The sequence below is a fragment of the Lactuca sativa genome, chromosome 5 (genome assembly GCF_002870075.4).
Source record: "Lactuca sativa cultivar Salinas chromosome 5, Lsat_Salinas_v11, whole genome shotgun sequence".
Classification (NCBI taxonomy): domain Eukaryota; kingdom Viridiplantae; phylum Streptophyta; class Magnoliopsida; order Asterales; family Asteraceae; genus Lactuca; species Lactuca sativa.
This window is the reverse complement of record NC_056627.2, coordinates 357,450,584-357,468,087: the sequence shown is the minus strand read 5'-3', so window position 1 is coordinate 357,468,087 and position 17,504 is coordinate 357,450,584. Positions and strand designations below refer to the sequence as shown.

Below are 17,504 nucleotides of genomic sequence, written 5' to 3'. Positions count from 1 at the left end.
CTCAGCTTCTAAAGAATATTGCTCAAGCTGATGAATCTCTCATTCAGCATAAACTTCAGGCCAAAGGATCTTTTGAAGCTCAGATGCAGAAATTCTTGGAATTTCAGTCCAAATCTCAATCTTCTCAGCCTCCTCCTAGCAGCAGTAAGCCTAAGACTGACAGTGTTCTAGACAGGATTGATCGAAAGAGGTTTGAAGATGTTCTTAAACGACGAGTGTGTGGTGATAAAATCATCAAAGTTAAAGCTTCCAAACCACGCAACGAGAAAATTCTTACGTTGCTGATTACTCGTCAAGGTCCACAACATTCATACACTGAAGTTGTCAAGAGGGATGAGCTGATCAAATATGGATATTCTGAATGGATGGAATTACTCGAATTAGCATCCAAGCAAACCTCAGCTCACTCCTCTGAACTGACATGTGCTCTACATCTGCTGATCAAGAAAGTTCAGCGTTTGGACCTTGTTCCTAAAGAACGACCACAGCATCAAGGCCAAAGGTCATCTGTTCCTAGAACTCGAAGAACCAAATTTCAAGTTGATTGTGAAGATGTGTTGGTTCTGGACTTTGGTGCTGGTGGGATAAACAACTCTCTTCCTATCAGTGTTGACCCAGTTCAACATAAATTTATCTCAGTTCCTGAACACGGGATGTTCTATCTCGATAAAAACAGAAAAATGTGTTTTCAGCGAACTGCTGAGATTCCAAAGGCTCCAACCACTCATCTCGTTGGCTTAAGGTAAATGTGCATGAGTCATCAAGATCTCTCCGGAGAGTTTCACATCCTTATTGCTATGGAGCTGCTGAATAGAAGACAGGAGTTGCTGGATAGTCCTTACTGGCCGGTAAAAATAGAAGCTGAAGCTGAGTATGAAGAGTTCTTGTCCAGAGGTGTTCTAATTTAGTTGGTTTTGAACATCATCATATTGGGGGAGATTGTAAGGTCAAACCTTGAAATATGATGATGTTTGAAATATATCTTTCAGCATCAGCGCATATCTCAGTATCAGCATCAGCGTTTCAGCAGTTCAGTGTGTTTAGTTTATTCAGTGCATTGTAACAAATTTTGTATTTATCTTGTTTCCATAGTTAGCGTAAATTAGTTAGCTGGCGTATCCCTGATTTATAGGGATTGACTAGAATAGCAGTATATAATCTTTTGTATAGGTTTGTGAAAGGTCACGCCTTTCACAAAACCCTAATATAGCTGCTTTGTGCACACGATAATCTCTTTGTGAGATTATCTTTCTTAGTGAAAGTTTTTCTTCGTGAATTCTTCTTATTCTTATTTACTGTCATTGTTTGATAAATTGATTGATCAAAAGGCTTTTCATAAACATATAAATTTCTACCAAAATATTCTAAACATTTTAGACATTCAGATTGACAAGTTATCACAACATATAACCAATGAATTCACCAAATAACATAAATGTCCACTTGCTAGTAATATAAGACACAAATAATGCAAGTTATCATAACATTATTTTAAAAATAAGGCTCTTTGATATGTCTCTTATTAAGTATGGTAAGAGATTAAGTCTGATTTTATCAGATTTAAATTGTTTGATATCACACTAGTTGTAAAACCTATATATTATACGAATTGATTAAAAATGTTAAATAAAGATGTAAACATTAAGCATGATAAATAAGTACTTTAATCTATACGAATAAAAAAAACTAATGACATATTTTACAAAATTGTCATGAATCAAAATTCTCTAAGGATATCTTTAAATTTAAGAATTTTTGAATTTTATAAGAAAAGTGAGTCAATTGTTGAATTTATAAAAAAGGCGAATAAATTACTAAATCTTGAAATTGAAAAACATTTATTATTATTACATAAACAATAAAAAATAATAATAAATAAATAAAAATCATAAAATGTCATGGAAAAAATTTAATTAAAAATAATTAGAATATACCGAAATTAATGAGAGTTTGACATATGACAAAAAAATCATTTATTAATACAGATTTAAAAACCTTTGACTCGTCATGTTTTCTCTAATATGTTTTTTACTCGGTCAGATACAAAGTTGTGTTTGACTCGGTCAGTCTAACCTTTATTCAGTTAGATCTAATTCCATTAACAACTTTTGAAAGCGATGATGTAACGCCCCATTTTCTGGTATGTAATTTAAATAAGTATTTTCATTTCTTAAGGGGTACTCGATGAGTCTGTAGCCCGACTCGTCGAGTAGAGACGGGATGATCACGCAAATGGAGATGGCTACTCGACGAGTCCATATGTTGGGACTCGGTGAGTCCGCCTATTTGGATGAAGCCCTAATTTTAAGGGTTTGCACCCTATTTAAACATCTTATTGCGCCCCAACTTTGCCTCCATCACCCTCAGAGCATTTCTTACCAAACCCTAGCCCTCTTAAGGAGTGTGTGAGTGATTGTTGCTTTGTGAAGGAGCTTTTGGTGCATTTTGGAGCAAGTAGAAGAAGGAGAAGGTTGAAGAGTTCAAGGAAGAGGAAGTAGATCCAGAACACACTCCTTTGTGGTCATCTTTTCTGGTAATAAAGTCTCCATCTTGCTTATTGAGCTAATAGATCTATTTTGTCCCCAAATTGTTGATATTAAGCTCAAGAACCCCAATCCTTTGTAGTGAAGCCTTGGGATCGAGTTATACTTCAGATCTAGCCTCTCTTGAACTCCAGGAGCTCATTATAGCCACCTTTATGCAATCTTGGCCTTATTCCAAACCTTAAGTGCTTAGTATTTGATGAGTTTGGGTATTTTAGCCTCATACCCTTGTGCATGCACGTAAAGTTGGAAACTTTACGTGTAAAACGAGTCTTAGAAGCTCAGATCTATGTTTTGGAAGCACCAAAATCAATTAGAATCGATTGTATAGTAATAGCATGCATGGGACTCGACGAGTTGTTCTTCAAGAATCGACTGTATAATAATAGCATGCATGGGAATCGACTGTATAATAATAGCATGCATGGGACTCAGTCAGCGTTACGAGGTGAGTCTTCCTTCCAATAGGAATGGGTCTCCGGCCACAATGTCGGTCCGTTTAGTTAGCAATAGTTCCGGACTTTGGTCTGATGCAGTAGTTCAGTGTGCTTGATGTCTTTGTGATTCAAGCATGTTTTGTGTGATGTGTTACGGACTTCGGTCCGATGCAGTATGCAGTATATGTGTTTATGCTAGTAGTGATGATTATGTTATGCTATGTTCAGCCAGTTAGTCCGGACTTCGGTCCGATGCAGTTAGCAGGGGGCAAGGCCCCCGTTAGTCCGGACTTCGGTCCAATGTAGTTAGCCGGACTTCGATCCGACGCAGGGGGCAAGGCCCCAATTAGTCCGGGCTTCGGCCCGATGCAGTTTCCGGACTTTGGTCTGATGCAGGGGGCAAGGCCCCGGTTAGTCCGGATTTCGGTTTGAGGCAGTGGGCAGGGCCCAGTATGTGCTTTATATGTTATTGTATGGTATGTGGTAGTTTGGGGGAGCTCACTAAGCTTCGTGCTTACAGTTTCAGTTTTGGTTTCAGGTACTTCCGCTAGCAAGGGGAAGAGCTCGAGTTGATGGCATCGCACACACCACAACTTCAGTTTACCTTGGGAGTTTATGTCAAATATTGTTATGATTGATATAGTTTTGTTTTGACTTGGTACTATGACATTTGAGTTACTCATTCCATGATTTTATTATATATATATATGATATTCGAGGATTGGGTTTTTAGTTATATTAAAACAAAAAATTTTGGATCGTATTTTGGGTCGTTTCAGATGAATATTAAGATCAGTCATGCAAATAAACTTAAGCAAACAAATTCTCCCAACTTGACAATTATGAATTAGCTTCAACAATCATATATTTGTTTGATTAAACACAAAAAATTCCAACTTGGATCATTTTAGCACATAGACAAATCCTCCCTAATAAATAAAAGTTTTTTTTATCATTTGTCACGCTTTCATTCAATTTGCCAAATGTTATTTTATGGTATTTTGAATTATTTTTTTCTACATGTCATTTTATAAGTTTTTTTATTTTATTAAATTCCACATAATATTTTATTATAATAATTGTAATAAATATAGTAATAAATAAATATCAATTTTATCAATGAACTTATATTGTAATTTCAAATTTTCCAAAACTAAAACTCATTAGTTTTTTATTTATTTAAATTATGTGTTCAAATTTAAAAGATAAAAAAAAACATTTTAATTATAACGATTCAATATTTTTCTTATTTTCTTATAAATTCAAAGTTCTTAAATGTTTTAATCTTCATATTTAACTTTTTTTTTAAATTAACTCATATTATTGTGGCAAGGATTAAGACAATAAATCCTAAGTTTTAGTTTGCCATAAAATAGTCTCTAGCACATAAAGACTTGTGGCAAAGACAACATACATTCACATAAATAATATTCAGGATAAAAGCATATCATGCATGTTATTCTCAAGAAGGGTGGGATGCCAAAAACAATTTCAGTTGGCTTCTTTCTAAATTTAACATAACAGGAGGGTGTAAAAAGAAAATCGAAATTATACAAATGATTCAAATGCTTCAAGAAATGAGACATGAAATCTTTTTATTCCTCCCTTGTTTGTATTGGGGAAAAGAAATACATCAAAAAGATGGAAGCAAACTCAACTCCACTTAAGGATATGATTCTGGAGTGACTCTTTCGCTGACTGTAGAACCATAATTGGGCCCACCCTTTCGGTACTGAATAAGGAACTCAATAGGATATCCCTTCACTTTATGTGGCACAATTCCAAGATCATTGAATGTTAGAGCTGCAAAACACACCAAAAGTTATCACTTAAATCTTAATAAAATCAAGAAACAAATTTGAAAGTTGAAACACTAACCATCTTGTGAGACGAGTTTATCTGAGGAAAGAGCATGAATCAAATCCAGATTGAAGATAGATGGTGTTGGCAATGGGAAAGGAACTTTATTTAGCAGCAACTCACGAGGCGTTGAGATTGCCTGTGTATCATATCATAATAACATAAACACAACAGAATTAATGTTAATAATACACAAATAAATGGAAGTGTGCTGCTACTTCATACCTTAGCAATTGGGAAAGGGACATTAACATAATGAGGCCATTCTCGAATCACTTCATACATAAGTTCAGCCTGTAAAAATAATATTATGATGAGTCAAAACTTAATTTGAATTTTGAACAGGAGAAAAGAAATGATGAGAATCAATCACCAATTGATGCAATGTATACACATCTGGCCCACCAAGTTCATATACTTTTCCCATGCTGCTGCCATCATCTTTCAAGGCTGCAACAACTGCAGATGCCACATCAGCAACATACACAGGCTGAATCCTGTACAAAAAAAAAAAAAAAACACACATATTTACCAAACTGTTTGAGAGAAATAATTCATCATATCAAGTAAAGAGAAGAGAATTAAGCCGTTTACTTGGTGGATCCATTCCCAATAAGTGGAAGAAAGTTATATTTTTTTGCAAATTGAGCCCATGGATTCAAGAGCCGATCCTCTGTGCCAAGCATCACTGCAGGTCTCAGTATTGTGGCCTGAACATAAACAAATCATTAATTAATTAATTAATTGGCTTATTCTTTAAGAATGCACTTAAATGTCTCGTATCATATATTTCTGCTAAAATCACACACCTCAGGCAATTCACGTAGGATGGATTCTTCTGCAGCAGCTTTAGCTTGGAGCATTCTGGAGGGAGATGATTCAGAGGCTCCTAAGCAAGAAAGTTGTATAAATCTCATGATTCCACCATGTTCTTTAGAAATCTGCATATCACCATATAACCATCTAAAAGCATGAATACATTATTATTATTATTATTATTATTATTATTATTATTATTATTATTATTATTATTATTATTATTATTATTATAAACAAAAGGGAGATGCAAAAACATACCTTTGCAAGTTGTTCAGCCATATGATGGTTCACCACCTCAAAACTATAATTTCTAGTTTCATATTCCCTTCCTTTAATAAAATAAAAAATAAAAATGGTTTTTAATGTCAAACAAGTAATCAAGGGGTACCCAATAAAAGATAAGATTCTTAAACACGTATGCACCTATTAGATTGATAACAACGTTTGCCTTGGCCATAACTGCCTTAATAGAGTCTTCATCTCTTGGGTTATATTTCATGGGAACAATCTGTGTGAGTTAAAAAGAGTAAGCAATCAATCACTGATTCTAACAAAACAATTAATGTTCTAACTTCTAAGTTACCTGTCCCAAATCACCCATCAGTTTGAGGTGACGAGGTGCATCCTCAGAACCTCTAAAAGGTACAAGCACTTGAGATCCCATTTTAGCTGCAAATAAATACAAATTCAATATCAGTACACAATTTTATCAAACTATATTCAGTTCAATATAGAATGTTACAAGTTTCTATGATATACTGGTTTATTGCATTATCTGTAATATGATCTTATAATCTTTTAAAGAAGTAAACTAAGTTCAGCATTCCACTAACCAAGCTCTTGCACCAAGTAACGCCCAAGGAAACCAGTAGCTCCAAAAACCGTAGCAACTATGCCACTGCCAACAAATAAATATATACAAATCGCATTAGACTTTTAAAAGAAGAAAACCATAATTAATCCCATAGTTTCAAGAAAGAAGATGCAGTTTGACTTAAATGTCAAATGTATTATGTTTCAACTTCAAATATGATTTGATTGTAAACCGTTCAATAAAAATGCTTGCTAAGTGTGTCTTACCCTATCATTTCAAAGAGTATAACATTCATAATAAGATTGGTACTAACATTTTGAATTTGTCAACTACTGGATTTGACATCTATTACGGTATATGTTTTTCGTGATTGCAGCACAAGAAACAAATTACAATTTCATACTGTTAAAAAAAATTATGGGCTACTAATCAAGATCGAGCTGCTGAGCCAAAAAGGCACTAAAGATTTACAAATATCCCAAGTATACAAAACTAAGGAACTAATGAGATTGAGATTATAAACAAATTAAGTTATATATAGAGTAGCTTTTTATACTGTTAAACCAATTACGGGCTGCTAAAGCAAATCGAGCTGCTGTCCCAAATTTACCGCTGAAGATTTACAAATTTTCGAACTCCTCTAAATCCAAAACCGAATACACCAAGCTCATGAACTAATGAGATTAAAGCTTTAAAATTTCAATGAACAAATACGCAAACAGAAATACCTAACGGATGATCTTCCACCTGTACCCTTTCGAACCAAATGTCCGACGCCTCTGGTAGCAAGCGTAGACGCGTACCGCCGATCATAAGCACCATAATCTACATTACATCAGTTAAATTAAATTTAAACAAAATCAGTAGAAAATAGGTAAATGAACCCTAGAAATGAACCGATAGAAAACAAATTACACTGATCAGAAATAGGGTAAAGCGATTTGAGAGAGTAAATCGCCGGCCGAGGGAAGGATTCACGAGCTAATCTTCTCGAGATCGTCTGCATCTTTCCAATCCAAAGAAACTCCAAGGGGGAAGAGATTTGTGATACGATGAAAAACCCAACAGACGCCTCTTCTAACTTGCGCCTGAGTGTGTATAAAAAGCCACTTTTCAATTCGAGGTTCTAATTTCTAAATCTTATTATCATTAGTACTATTACGGTATTACCCTAAATTTTGAGGTTAATTTTGACTTTTACAAAGCTAAAAAAAAAAAAAAAAACTTTGTAATTTTCACTAGAAAAAAAAAAATTGAAGTTAATTTTGACTTTTACCATTTAAAGATAAAAAACTTTTGAGTTTTCACTAGAAAAAAAAAATGACACATTATCAATTTTTATTTTATAAAATATTAAATAAAACTCAGCAATGTACACCCTACTTTCCATTTGTCCAACTTGAAGAAATGTTTGTCCGATGAGACTCTCGTCATTCCACTTGACGAAACTAAAGTAAACGATAGTCTCCATTTCGTCAAGGAACCTGTGGTAATCATGGACAATGAAGTCAACAGAACGAAGCAAAGTCGCGTACCAATATTAAAGATCCGTTGGAACGCCAAACGAGGACCTGAATTTACCTGTGAACGTGAGGACCACATGAAACAGAAATACCCACATCTTTTCCCTAGCACTTGAGAACCTCCTCGGAGTGCTAATTTCGAGACGAAATTCCTTCTAACATGGAGATGATGTGATAACCGTCAATTTTAGTCGAACAAAGTCAACCAAATCAACTTAACTCGTATTAGAATTTTAGGAGAAATGTGACATTCCTTAATGTTTCTAATGTACTATTGGCAAGTTATAATACAAAGTACCTTCTTTTACCAATTATTGAATATAAACCCTAATTAGGGTTAGTAACGTAAAAATTCGATAATTCAATTAAATATTATTTATGTATAAATAATATTCATAGTACAATGTAGTTGAGTTCATAAATCTTATACTACATGACAAATTCATAATAAATGTTACATATTCAAATTTTTGGTGAATTCGTAACCAAGTACGGCAAATTATTTACCCGACTTAAACACTCAAACTTTAACGAAAACAATTAGGAATCATCCTAACTTCCGTGTAATGTGTTATTATTTTTTATGATAATGATTTTTACTATACATCATTTCTACCACACTTTTTATAAAATCACCAACTTTTATAAATATTATCCATTTTTTATACAAATAAACCTAACACCACATTTGTCTTAAATGATTATTACCCATTTATAACTTTAATTATCTGAGTAAATGAGACATACTTGAATATTAAATTCAAGAAGTCCTTTCCATGCCCCCATAACCACCCCCCCCCCCACACTCTTTTTCTTTATTTCGGCCGACCCCCCCCCCCCCACCCTCTCCCATCTTCTTCATTTTTTGTTTATATCATCTCTCTCTCTCTCTCTCTCTCTCTCGATATCGACTAATTTTTCATAAGATAGTTCTTGATCTCTTGGTAAGTTTTTCCTTACTAATCTAGTGATTCTATACATACATATACATATATATATATATATATATATATATATATATATATATATATATATATATATATATATAACTCACTTTTTACGTCATTCGGGCGTTGTGCCGGTTTTATCGCAGATATTCGATTGGTCATAACTTTTTCGTTATAACTCGGATTTCGATGAGGTTTTCGCCTAAATGTTTCCAACGAGATTCTTTACAACTTTCAGTAATAAAATTCACTTATTTCAAATATACACAGGATCTTTCAATCTTCATGTAACATACACGTTTTGAAATCGTGTTTTGTAAATGTTAAAAGTAAATAATATTATGAAATATTATGTAAATTGAGTATTGAGTTCTAACAGATAGTTTTTACTAAAATGAAGTAAAACTATGTTTAGAATCACTCGAAAAATATTAGAAGTCTTATGAGATTCCAATCAAAAGGCAAATATTGAAATTTAACGAAAATATAATATTTAAAATAAGTAAAATTTTATTACTGAAAGTTGTAAAGAATCTCGTTAGAAACATTTCGACGAAAACCTTATCGAAATCCGAGTTATAACGAAGAAGTTATGACCAATCGAATATCCGCGATAAAACCGGCACAACACCGAATGATGTAAAAAGTGAGTTTTTGATAAACTACTTTTTAGCCTTAGTGATCTAAATGAAAGTCGTAGTATTTGTTAAACCGAGAATTTTGATAAAAAGAACGCCAAAATCTGACTTCGTATGAGGAAGTTATGATTTTTCTAAGTTTTTGAATAGCAGTAGACAGTTAAAAACTCAAAATAAAGATCAAGCGATATTTAGCCGAAACAACCTAAACGAGAATCGAAGGTCTCGTCAATAGTAGTACAACGGTAAAAAGACTGACGAAAACGGACGTCAGATGAAAAAGTTATGAATTTTAACGGATTTTCTTGTCTCTGTGTGTTAAAAATAATAATATTAAAAATAAAGTCAAAATTAGCCGACGGAGTCTAAACGAAAGTTGTAAAATATATTTTCGCCTACGCGTGCATATAAAGAACGTCAAAAACGAAGCTCGTATGCGATAGTTATGGATTTTAGAAGATTTTGACACAATTTCCGAGAATTTTCGCATGGATAAGCCTTATTCGGACCGGACACATCACCTCGCTTCGAGCATGTCGCGCGTCTGACGTCGATGAGTTGTGCAGCCGAGAATCCAACACGCGTCGCTATCGATTCGACCGAAGCTGAGACCCTCTCCTCGTTTGATGCGTGACGTCGCGTTGTAGCCTCCGAACTCGGATGCGTGCCTCCGTCCGAACCGAGCCACCTGTCGTCCGAACCTCACCGCTTCTGTCGCATGTACCGAGCCTCGCGCTACCTGCCTTCCTTTCCTCTTGCTTCGGATCCGAGGCTCGTACATATATAAGGGTGCGAGACCTCCCGGTAAATGTTGGAAAATTGTCACTTTTCACCCTTAAACTCATATTTTAACTACTTCTATTTCCCCCGAAGCCCTGGTATCAATTTTAACACCCGAAATACTTTCCAAAGTGCCCGAGAAATTTATCTTTTCGGTTTGAAGCTCAACCTTCGTAAAGCCCGATTTTCAAGAAAGCTCCCGGTTTTCAACGAAGAAAGCTATTTATTATAACGAAGTGTTGCACAAATTACTATTTTAACCCCCAGTTATATCACGGTGAGTTTCAATATATAGGAACAATTTCCTGTTATGTGTTATATGTGCTATGTGTTTTTCAATATTATTATTCTGGGTTATTTTCTCGTGTTATTTTTATTCGCTATTTTAATAGCAAAGTAATACCTTTGACCATGTGATCAGTGAAAGGACTTAGATTCACATTGGTTTTGGTATGTAACCTTTGGCCATGTAGAGCATGTCTCCGTAAGAGAATGACTTCTATTCTATGGCATTGGCAGAAGGTTAGACAAAGCTATTAGCCTGAAATCTACCAAAATGTTAATCAGAAGTTGTATGTCTTCTGTGTCATTTGGGCCAAAGCTTTATTGATGTATATCAAGTATGAAAACCGTTATGTCTCATTGACTGTATATCTTTGAATCAAATCATTGATTGATATGGAAAGCTTGTTACATGATTCACATATGCCTTTATTGTTCCTTGTTCATCTTTGCTTCTGCCATATTAAAGTATATATATGGCATAATGTTATATTGTATCTATTATTGAACTCACTAAGCGTCACCGCTTACCATCTCAATTTTTAACAAATTTACAGGAGATAAGTAACCAGTATAGTCATATACTGTTGGAAGGTTTAGAATAGTTGTAATATTACTTTAGTATTTAGGGATCATGTATGTATAAAAGTATAATATCCTAGGTAGTTGTGTAATATATAACACTTTGTAATAGTCAATTTGTATCCAGTCGTTTGTAATCACTTTATCAATGTAAAATATTGTTTTTATGAATCTACAAGTAACATGTTTTAGAGTAACTATATTGTCAAGTATGAAAGTTTGGGTCTTTCAGAAATACGAAATTGTGGGTCTTTCACTTCAAGTGTTCTTAACTTGAAATCTTTCATCTTCACCTCTTTATCCACCAAGAAACACACTCAAGGTGAGTTCATACCCCTCATTTTCATCTTTATCCAAGTTTTAGGGGGAGAATACAAGTAAACTTGTATAATTGTACATGTTGTTATGCATGCTTTACTTTCATGTTGTGTAAAAATGTTATCTACATGAAATAATGTTAATACCTAGTATTATGAACATTTATGTGTAGTATGTTTTTTAAAATACAAATCTATGAAAAATGAGTATAAACATGCTATATGTTCTTAAGAAAAAGTCATAAAAACAAAGCTATAAAAAAACTATAGTTTTTATGAACATAATATGACTTTTCTAGTAAAAATGGTTATAACTAAGTTATTACACCATTTTTGTGGGATATAAATCAAAACATGTTATTTTAGACATATGTTACGAAACTAGTTATAAATACTAAGAATTTGATTTTACAAATAGAAAACCTAAAAATCTATCATTTTATGTAAAAATTAGAGTTTTCTAACAAAAATGGTCATAACCAGGTTATGGTACCATTTTTGTGAGATTTGACATAAAATATGTTGTTTTAAACATATAAGGTTAACTTGACTTAAACGTCACAAAAAGGTAAAAATAAATTTTACAAAGTTTAAAATTAAATATTTGCCGTTTGGTGACGTAAAAAGTCAAAACTAGAAAACTAACTTTATCATATTAGAAGTTCATATACTTGTGTTAGATATATAATATATGTTATTTATGAACATATAAACATGTTAACCTAAGTGTATATATATATATATATATATATATATATATATATATATGTGTGTGTGTATGTGTGTGTGTGTGTATTTATAGGTACAACGAAATATTTATAATAAACTATAATAGGTGGAGTTTATGGGTCATTAACACTATTATAATATTTTGGGACAAGACGAATAATTATATAAAAGTATATAATTATTATACACTATATTAATACTATGGAAAAATGATAATTACACCTACAAGGGTTTTCATTACAACAAAACGTAAACATGTTGCAACAATTATGTGAGACAAAGTCTTCACCGTACCTTTTAGAGTACACACTAAAGTCCTGAATTATAACAAGAATCTCGATAAGAGAGCGTGATACTTGTGTATAAATCTATACGGGACTGACAATCTCGTACCTAAGTTGCTAGCTACAGCTAGGCCGGCAGGTCTGGGGTGACAAATGTCTAACATTCTGATGCCTGAAGAACGTCGTAGCTGGCCAACTTCGGTTTTAGCATGATTGTAATAACTCACATGGGAAATCAACGATACATTTAGTTTACGGGGTAACATGTGTTCAAATGGTTTTATATAAGAATAAAACTACGTAATACTATTTTAAGTATAGAAATACTTATACATTTTTGGTCTTAGGGTTTTTAAGACTACAACTCATTTTTAATGAAATATTGGATTTTTTTGGGAACAAACACTATCATTTTACAAGGAAAAAATTACAGATTTTTTACATACAAAACCCTTATGAACTCACCAACTTAATTGTTGACACTTTTCAAAACTATTTGTGTTCTCAGGAAACCGTTAAACAGGTAGTCACAAGGCTTTTGAGGATGGGACGCTACGACGTCGTGCTATTCATTTTGTCATCATAATGTAATTGGTTTTGGAACATACAACACTTGGAAACAATGTAGCATTTTCAATTATATTTATGATGATTTTGTTTGCTTTGATCACTATTGTACATTATGTTGTGATATTGTTCATGAAGTCATCCACCCCCAGACGTTTTCTGTCATCCTGGCTTAGGGGTGTGACAATTTCTCACACTAAGGGTTAAAAGTTTAAATACCTGAATATTCGGATGTTACAAGAACAAACCCAAAATGATATCAGTAATTAACACATGCAGAGATGCCCCACATTAGATAATAGAGATTCTAAAAATATAGGTTACTAATATTAAAAAATGCCCCCACATTAGATAATAGAGATTCTAAAAATATAGGTTACTAATATTAAAAAATAAATAAAATTACATGAAAATAGATTTATGATGTTGATATAAACCTCTCTAAAATTCTTGTAGAGCAAAATCATCTTGAAATGTTATTGGGAATAGGAAAAGTTTTATTAATGGTTCAAAATCATTATATCCATTACAATTTCGTGAATCCTAATAATTAAATTAATTATTATATGGTTATTTACTAATTAATGTAACATGACATCTATTGCAATAATATAAGCTTTCAATGAATAAAATACAAAGGTAAAAAAGTCTTATCAAATTATTTGAAAAATAAAGTACAAAAAAAATGTTTGTCTTCTTCTCCCGAGACCCTTAATAAATCTTCACTAATCGACTATGAAACATCATAACAGTTATATTGTCAATACCACCTCTAGCCAATATCCTATCGCTAACCAACATCTCTAAAAATATATATTGAAATACCCAATAATCACTTTGTTTTCCACCTTCTTGATGCACTCAAACAATTTGTTTCACCGTAATCTTGAAGTTGGATATGAGTGTCAGGTAACTCACTCATTTGACCTAATAATAAATCCTTTCCAAGAAAGATGGTATCCACTTTTTAAAAGCTTCAAATTCATTTTGCAAACGAACATACAACATACAAATATGCGGAGTAGTGTCACCTTTTGTCACACTATTTCAATTTATTGTCATTTGAGGGGGGGGGGGGGGGGGGGGGGGGGGGGGGGGGGGTTCCATACAATATTTTTTTTTATTTTAATTATTATTTAAATCAATTTAATTTATATAAAAGTTAAATTTTTATTAAATTGAATGGGCAATTACATGATAATAAAAGATAAGACACTTGTAATTAAAAAAATAATAAGAAGAAACATGAACCATTAAAAAAATAGTTCAATTTACATATTGACGCCATTTTGCGCAACATTTGGTAACTTCCCAAAGCTCTACATACCGAAAAAGTTTGTTCTTTTCTTCACAGAAAATTGCAAGAGCATTGTTTAGGATACATTTGGTTGTGAAAAATTGTTTTCATTTTTCAAAAAAAAATGTATTCAAAAAATAAAGTTAGGTTTTTATTTTTATTTTTCAATGAAAATTTTAGAAAACGTGTTTGGTTGAAAACGATGTAGTTTTCATTTTTCATCTTACAATTTTAGAAAACTTTGGAAAACTATAAAAATCACTTTTCTAATTTACATACAATTTGGAAAAATGAATTTTTTTTATTTTCTTAGCAACCTTAGAAAACTTCAAAATTTTCGTTTTTCTTGGAAAAATGTAACAAACGCACTGTTAGCACCTACATCTTACAAACTAAACACAACGCCAAACTCTAGTACCACTTGTTCGTGGGTGTAGATTTGATATTTTGATCTTTGTTTCGGTAGCGACTTCGATTCATTTCGTTGAGAAACCATTAGGTGATTTTGTTTCAAAAAGATGACCCGTTTTCGTTGATGTCAACCCTTAGGTCAGGTCCTCTGATACATTGGTCCATGTGTGTGCATAGGTTTAACATTTACGATTGGAAGATACATGACTGATAGTGACGGTTGATTTCGATTGGAAAATTAAATGGATTTATAGGTTTAATATTTACGATCACTGCTTTCATAATACTAGATAACAATAGAATAATCATGTTATCATGAGGACAATTCACTAACAAAATTCTTCTTTGTAATCGTCTTTTGACCATTCAGTCATATTTACACAAACACACAAAAAGAGTTTGATTAACATCAACTCGCCAACTTCGAAGACTCGGAATAATGACCATTGAGGTGTGTTCAAGTTGAACTAAAAAATAGTGCTTATATACAGTGCTTCTTGAATTTGTTTAACTGTTTATGGATTAAATAATTGGGCTTTTTTATTTACAAAACAATTTGCTTTTACGGCTTTTTTATTTCTAACTAAGAAATTTGTATATTTATGTGTTAGATATACAGATATAATAAGGGTTCATGGCCCCCCTAAACTCTTTGGGCCATAAGAACCCACCTAAACTCCTAAAGGCCCGCCTGGTTTTGGACTGATCATATTGGTGAATATCAACTGAATATCTTATTTGTTTGCCTTCTCAAAGTTTCGATTTATTCGAGTCTGGTAAGTTTTGTCACATTTGTTAGTTCAATAAAGTTGGTTTTTAGGTGGCAAAGCTTGGTTCGACACCTCCCCCCCCCCCCCCCCCAAAAAAAAAAATAAATAAATAAATAAATAAAAATCGGTTTGCTCGTGACAAAAAACAGTACATGTTAACAATTTCTTAGAAATGAATATTAAATTAGACCTGACAATAGAGCGGATTTGACCCTGATCCGATCCAACACTGTAAGGTCGTGTTTGAGAATCGTCTGACCGAGCCGAGTTAGACCTTTTTAGCTGACTCGGTCAGCTATAAGTGTTTGATAATCAACTTTTGTGCATCTTACTCTCAAAGGAATATCTGAATGAGAAAGAAGTGAAAAATAGGCTGACTGAGAAAGATTTCAATAGTACCCTTCCCTAACGTGTCTCTTCCAACAACTCCTTTCTCCATCCTCTTTCAGCTGCTCCTTTCTTCTCCCCAACCAACAAGCATCGTCGACCCCATTCTTCCTCTTCCACCCATCGATCGATCGAAGCTCCTTTCTCATCACATCAGGTACGCTTGAATGTTCCGATTTTTGGGAAAGTTCCGGTTTTTTCCGTTTAGAGGGATAAAAGTTCTGATTATTTTGTTGTTGAATGTTCCGATTTATGCTCTTGATTTTTCATTTTGAATGGACAAGTTCCAATTTTTGTTGTTTGTTCTTGAATGTTCTTTTGCTCTTGAATGTCATTTGTTGTTGAGAGGAATAAAAGTTTCGAGTTATCAAGTGATTTTTCTGTTGTTGGTTATTTCATGCCTGAACACATACATACATATTTGTTCTTATTTGTTATGTGGGTGCCTGAACACATACATGCATTGAATTTTTTATCAATAAATTTTTTAAGTTGGTGAATTTGGATGTTATCAAGGTTTTCCGGTCAATAACGAAGATGTAATGGATTCTAATGATCACCTGATTGAAGCCTTAAAGTTTTGATCTTGAAATACAAAAATCAAATAAAAAGTCAAAATTGACATGCCGAATTGGATTACGTGATTATGAAATCAATTCATATGCTTTGTATTGGATATGGTCAGTGTTGCAGAAATCGGCATTGACGGTCGATTAATCGTTCGACGGCCTTCAGCCGATTACGATTAGGCTGCTTGGCGGAAATCGGTCAAAGTCGGGCTTGGCGGTTTCGGCGGTTATAGGCGGAAATTTTTTAAAAAAATTCAAAAAATTTTAATTTTCAAATATTACACCAAAATTTTAAATTTTCAAATTTTTATGTTTTCAAATTTTAAAATATTAAACTAAAGTTTTCAAAATTTTAAATTTTCAAATACTTAGTTTTTTAGGGAATATTAATTTTTTAAATAATTTTATTAATAATTAAGGGTCCCCGATTAGTTTCCGATTGATACTCATCTAGTCCGATTAATCGTCTATCGCAAGTCCACTGCCGAACGATTTTTACAACCTTGGATATGGTAAATGACGACGTGCTATTTGGTCCTATGCGCTTGGATTATTCCTTATAAATTTCAATCAAGAACTATTTCTTTATTCTTGATTTCAATATGCATGTATAGGTTCACATTTAATTGATTTCTTATATATTTATTATATATGGATTTCTTTTATCTTTAATCATCTTAATGTGTTAGTATTTGTTGAAATACATATCATGTGTTTGATTGATTGCTCAATGAAAACCAATTGTATCTCTACATACCATGTAGACTTCTATCCCTTTTACTGTGCTTCAAAGTCCATTTCTCCTTTTGAAATACATACCATATAATTTTATAAAAACAATGATTCCTTTTATAATTTTTATTTGGATTTTAATATGACAATTGGTATGTTTTTATAATTTTTCAACAACTTCATCTATCGTTGTATAGAGTAGAAGTGTAAAATGAT

At 32.9% G+C, this 17,504-nt stretch overlaps 1 protein-coding gene across 1 annotated transcript; it reads right to left on the bottom strand.

Annotated features, from left to right (window-relative positions):
- Window positions 1-4,410: 4,410 nt before the first annotated feature.
- On the bottom strand, window positions 4,411-7,586 carry LOC111912548 (NADH dehydrogenase [ubiquinone] 1 alpha subcomplex subunit 9, mitochondrial). Its single transcript, XM_023908280.3, has 12 exons — window positions 7,389-7,586; window positions 7,202-7,298; window positions 6,493-6,557; window positions 6,243-6,328; window positions 6,083-6,167; window positions 5,918-5,988; window positions 5,650-5,781; window positions 5,435-5,550; window positions 5,214-5,337; window positions 5,066-5,134; window positions 4,859-4,979; window positions 4,411-4,783 (listed from the first exon to the last, which is right to left on the bottom strand). Exons 1-12 carry the CDS (start codon window positions 7,477-7,479, stop codon window positions 4,644-4,646), a joined length of 1,197 nt encoding a protein of 398 aa, XP_023764048.1. The 5' UTR covers window positions 7,480-7,586; the 3' UTR covers window positions 4,411-4,643.
- Between the last annotated feature and the right edge of the window lie 9,918 nt (window positions 7,587-17,504).

Bases quoted from the DNA above. Each gene is read 5' to 3' on its own strand.
- LOC111912548 (XM_023908280.3), bottom strand. From the start codon at position 7,479: ATGCAGACGATCTCGAGAAGATTAGCTCGTGAATCCTTCCCTCGGCCG. The intron at 6,558-7,201 runs GTATTTCTGTTT...ATTTGTTGGCAG, and splicing joins GGTGGAAGATCATCCGTTAG to TGGCATAGTTGCTACGGTTT. The intron at 4,784-4,858 runs GTTAGTGTTTCA...TGTGTTTTGCAG, and splicing joins TAAACTCGTCTCACAAGATG to CTCTAACATTCAATGATCTT.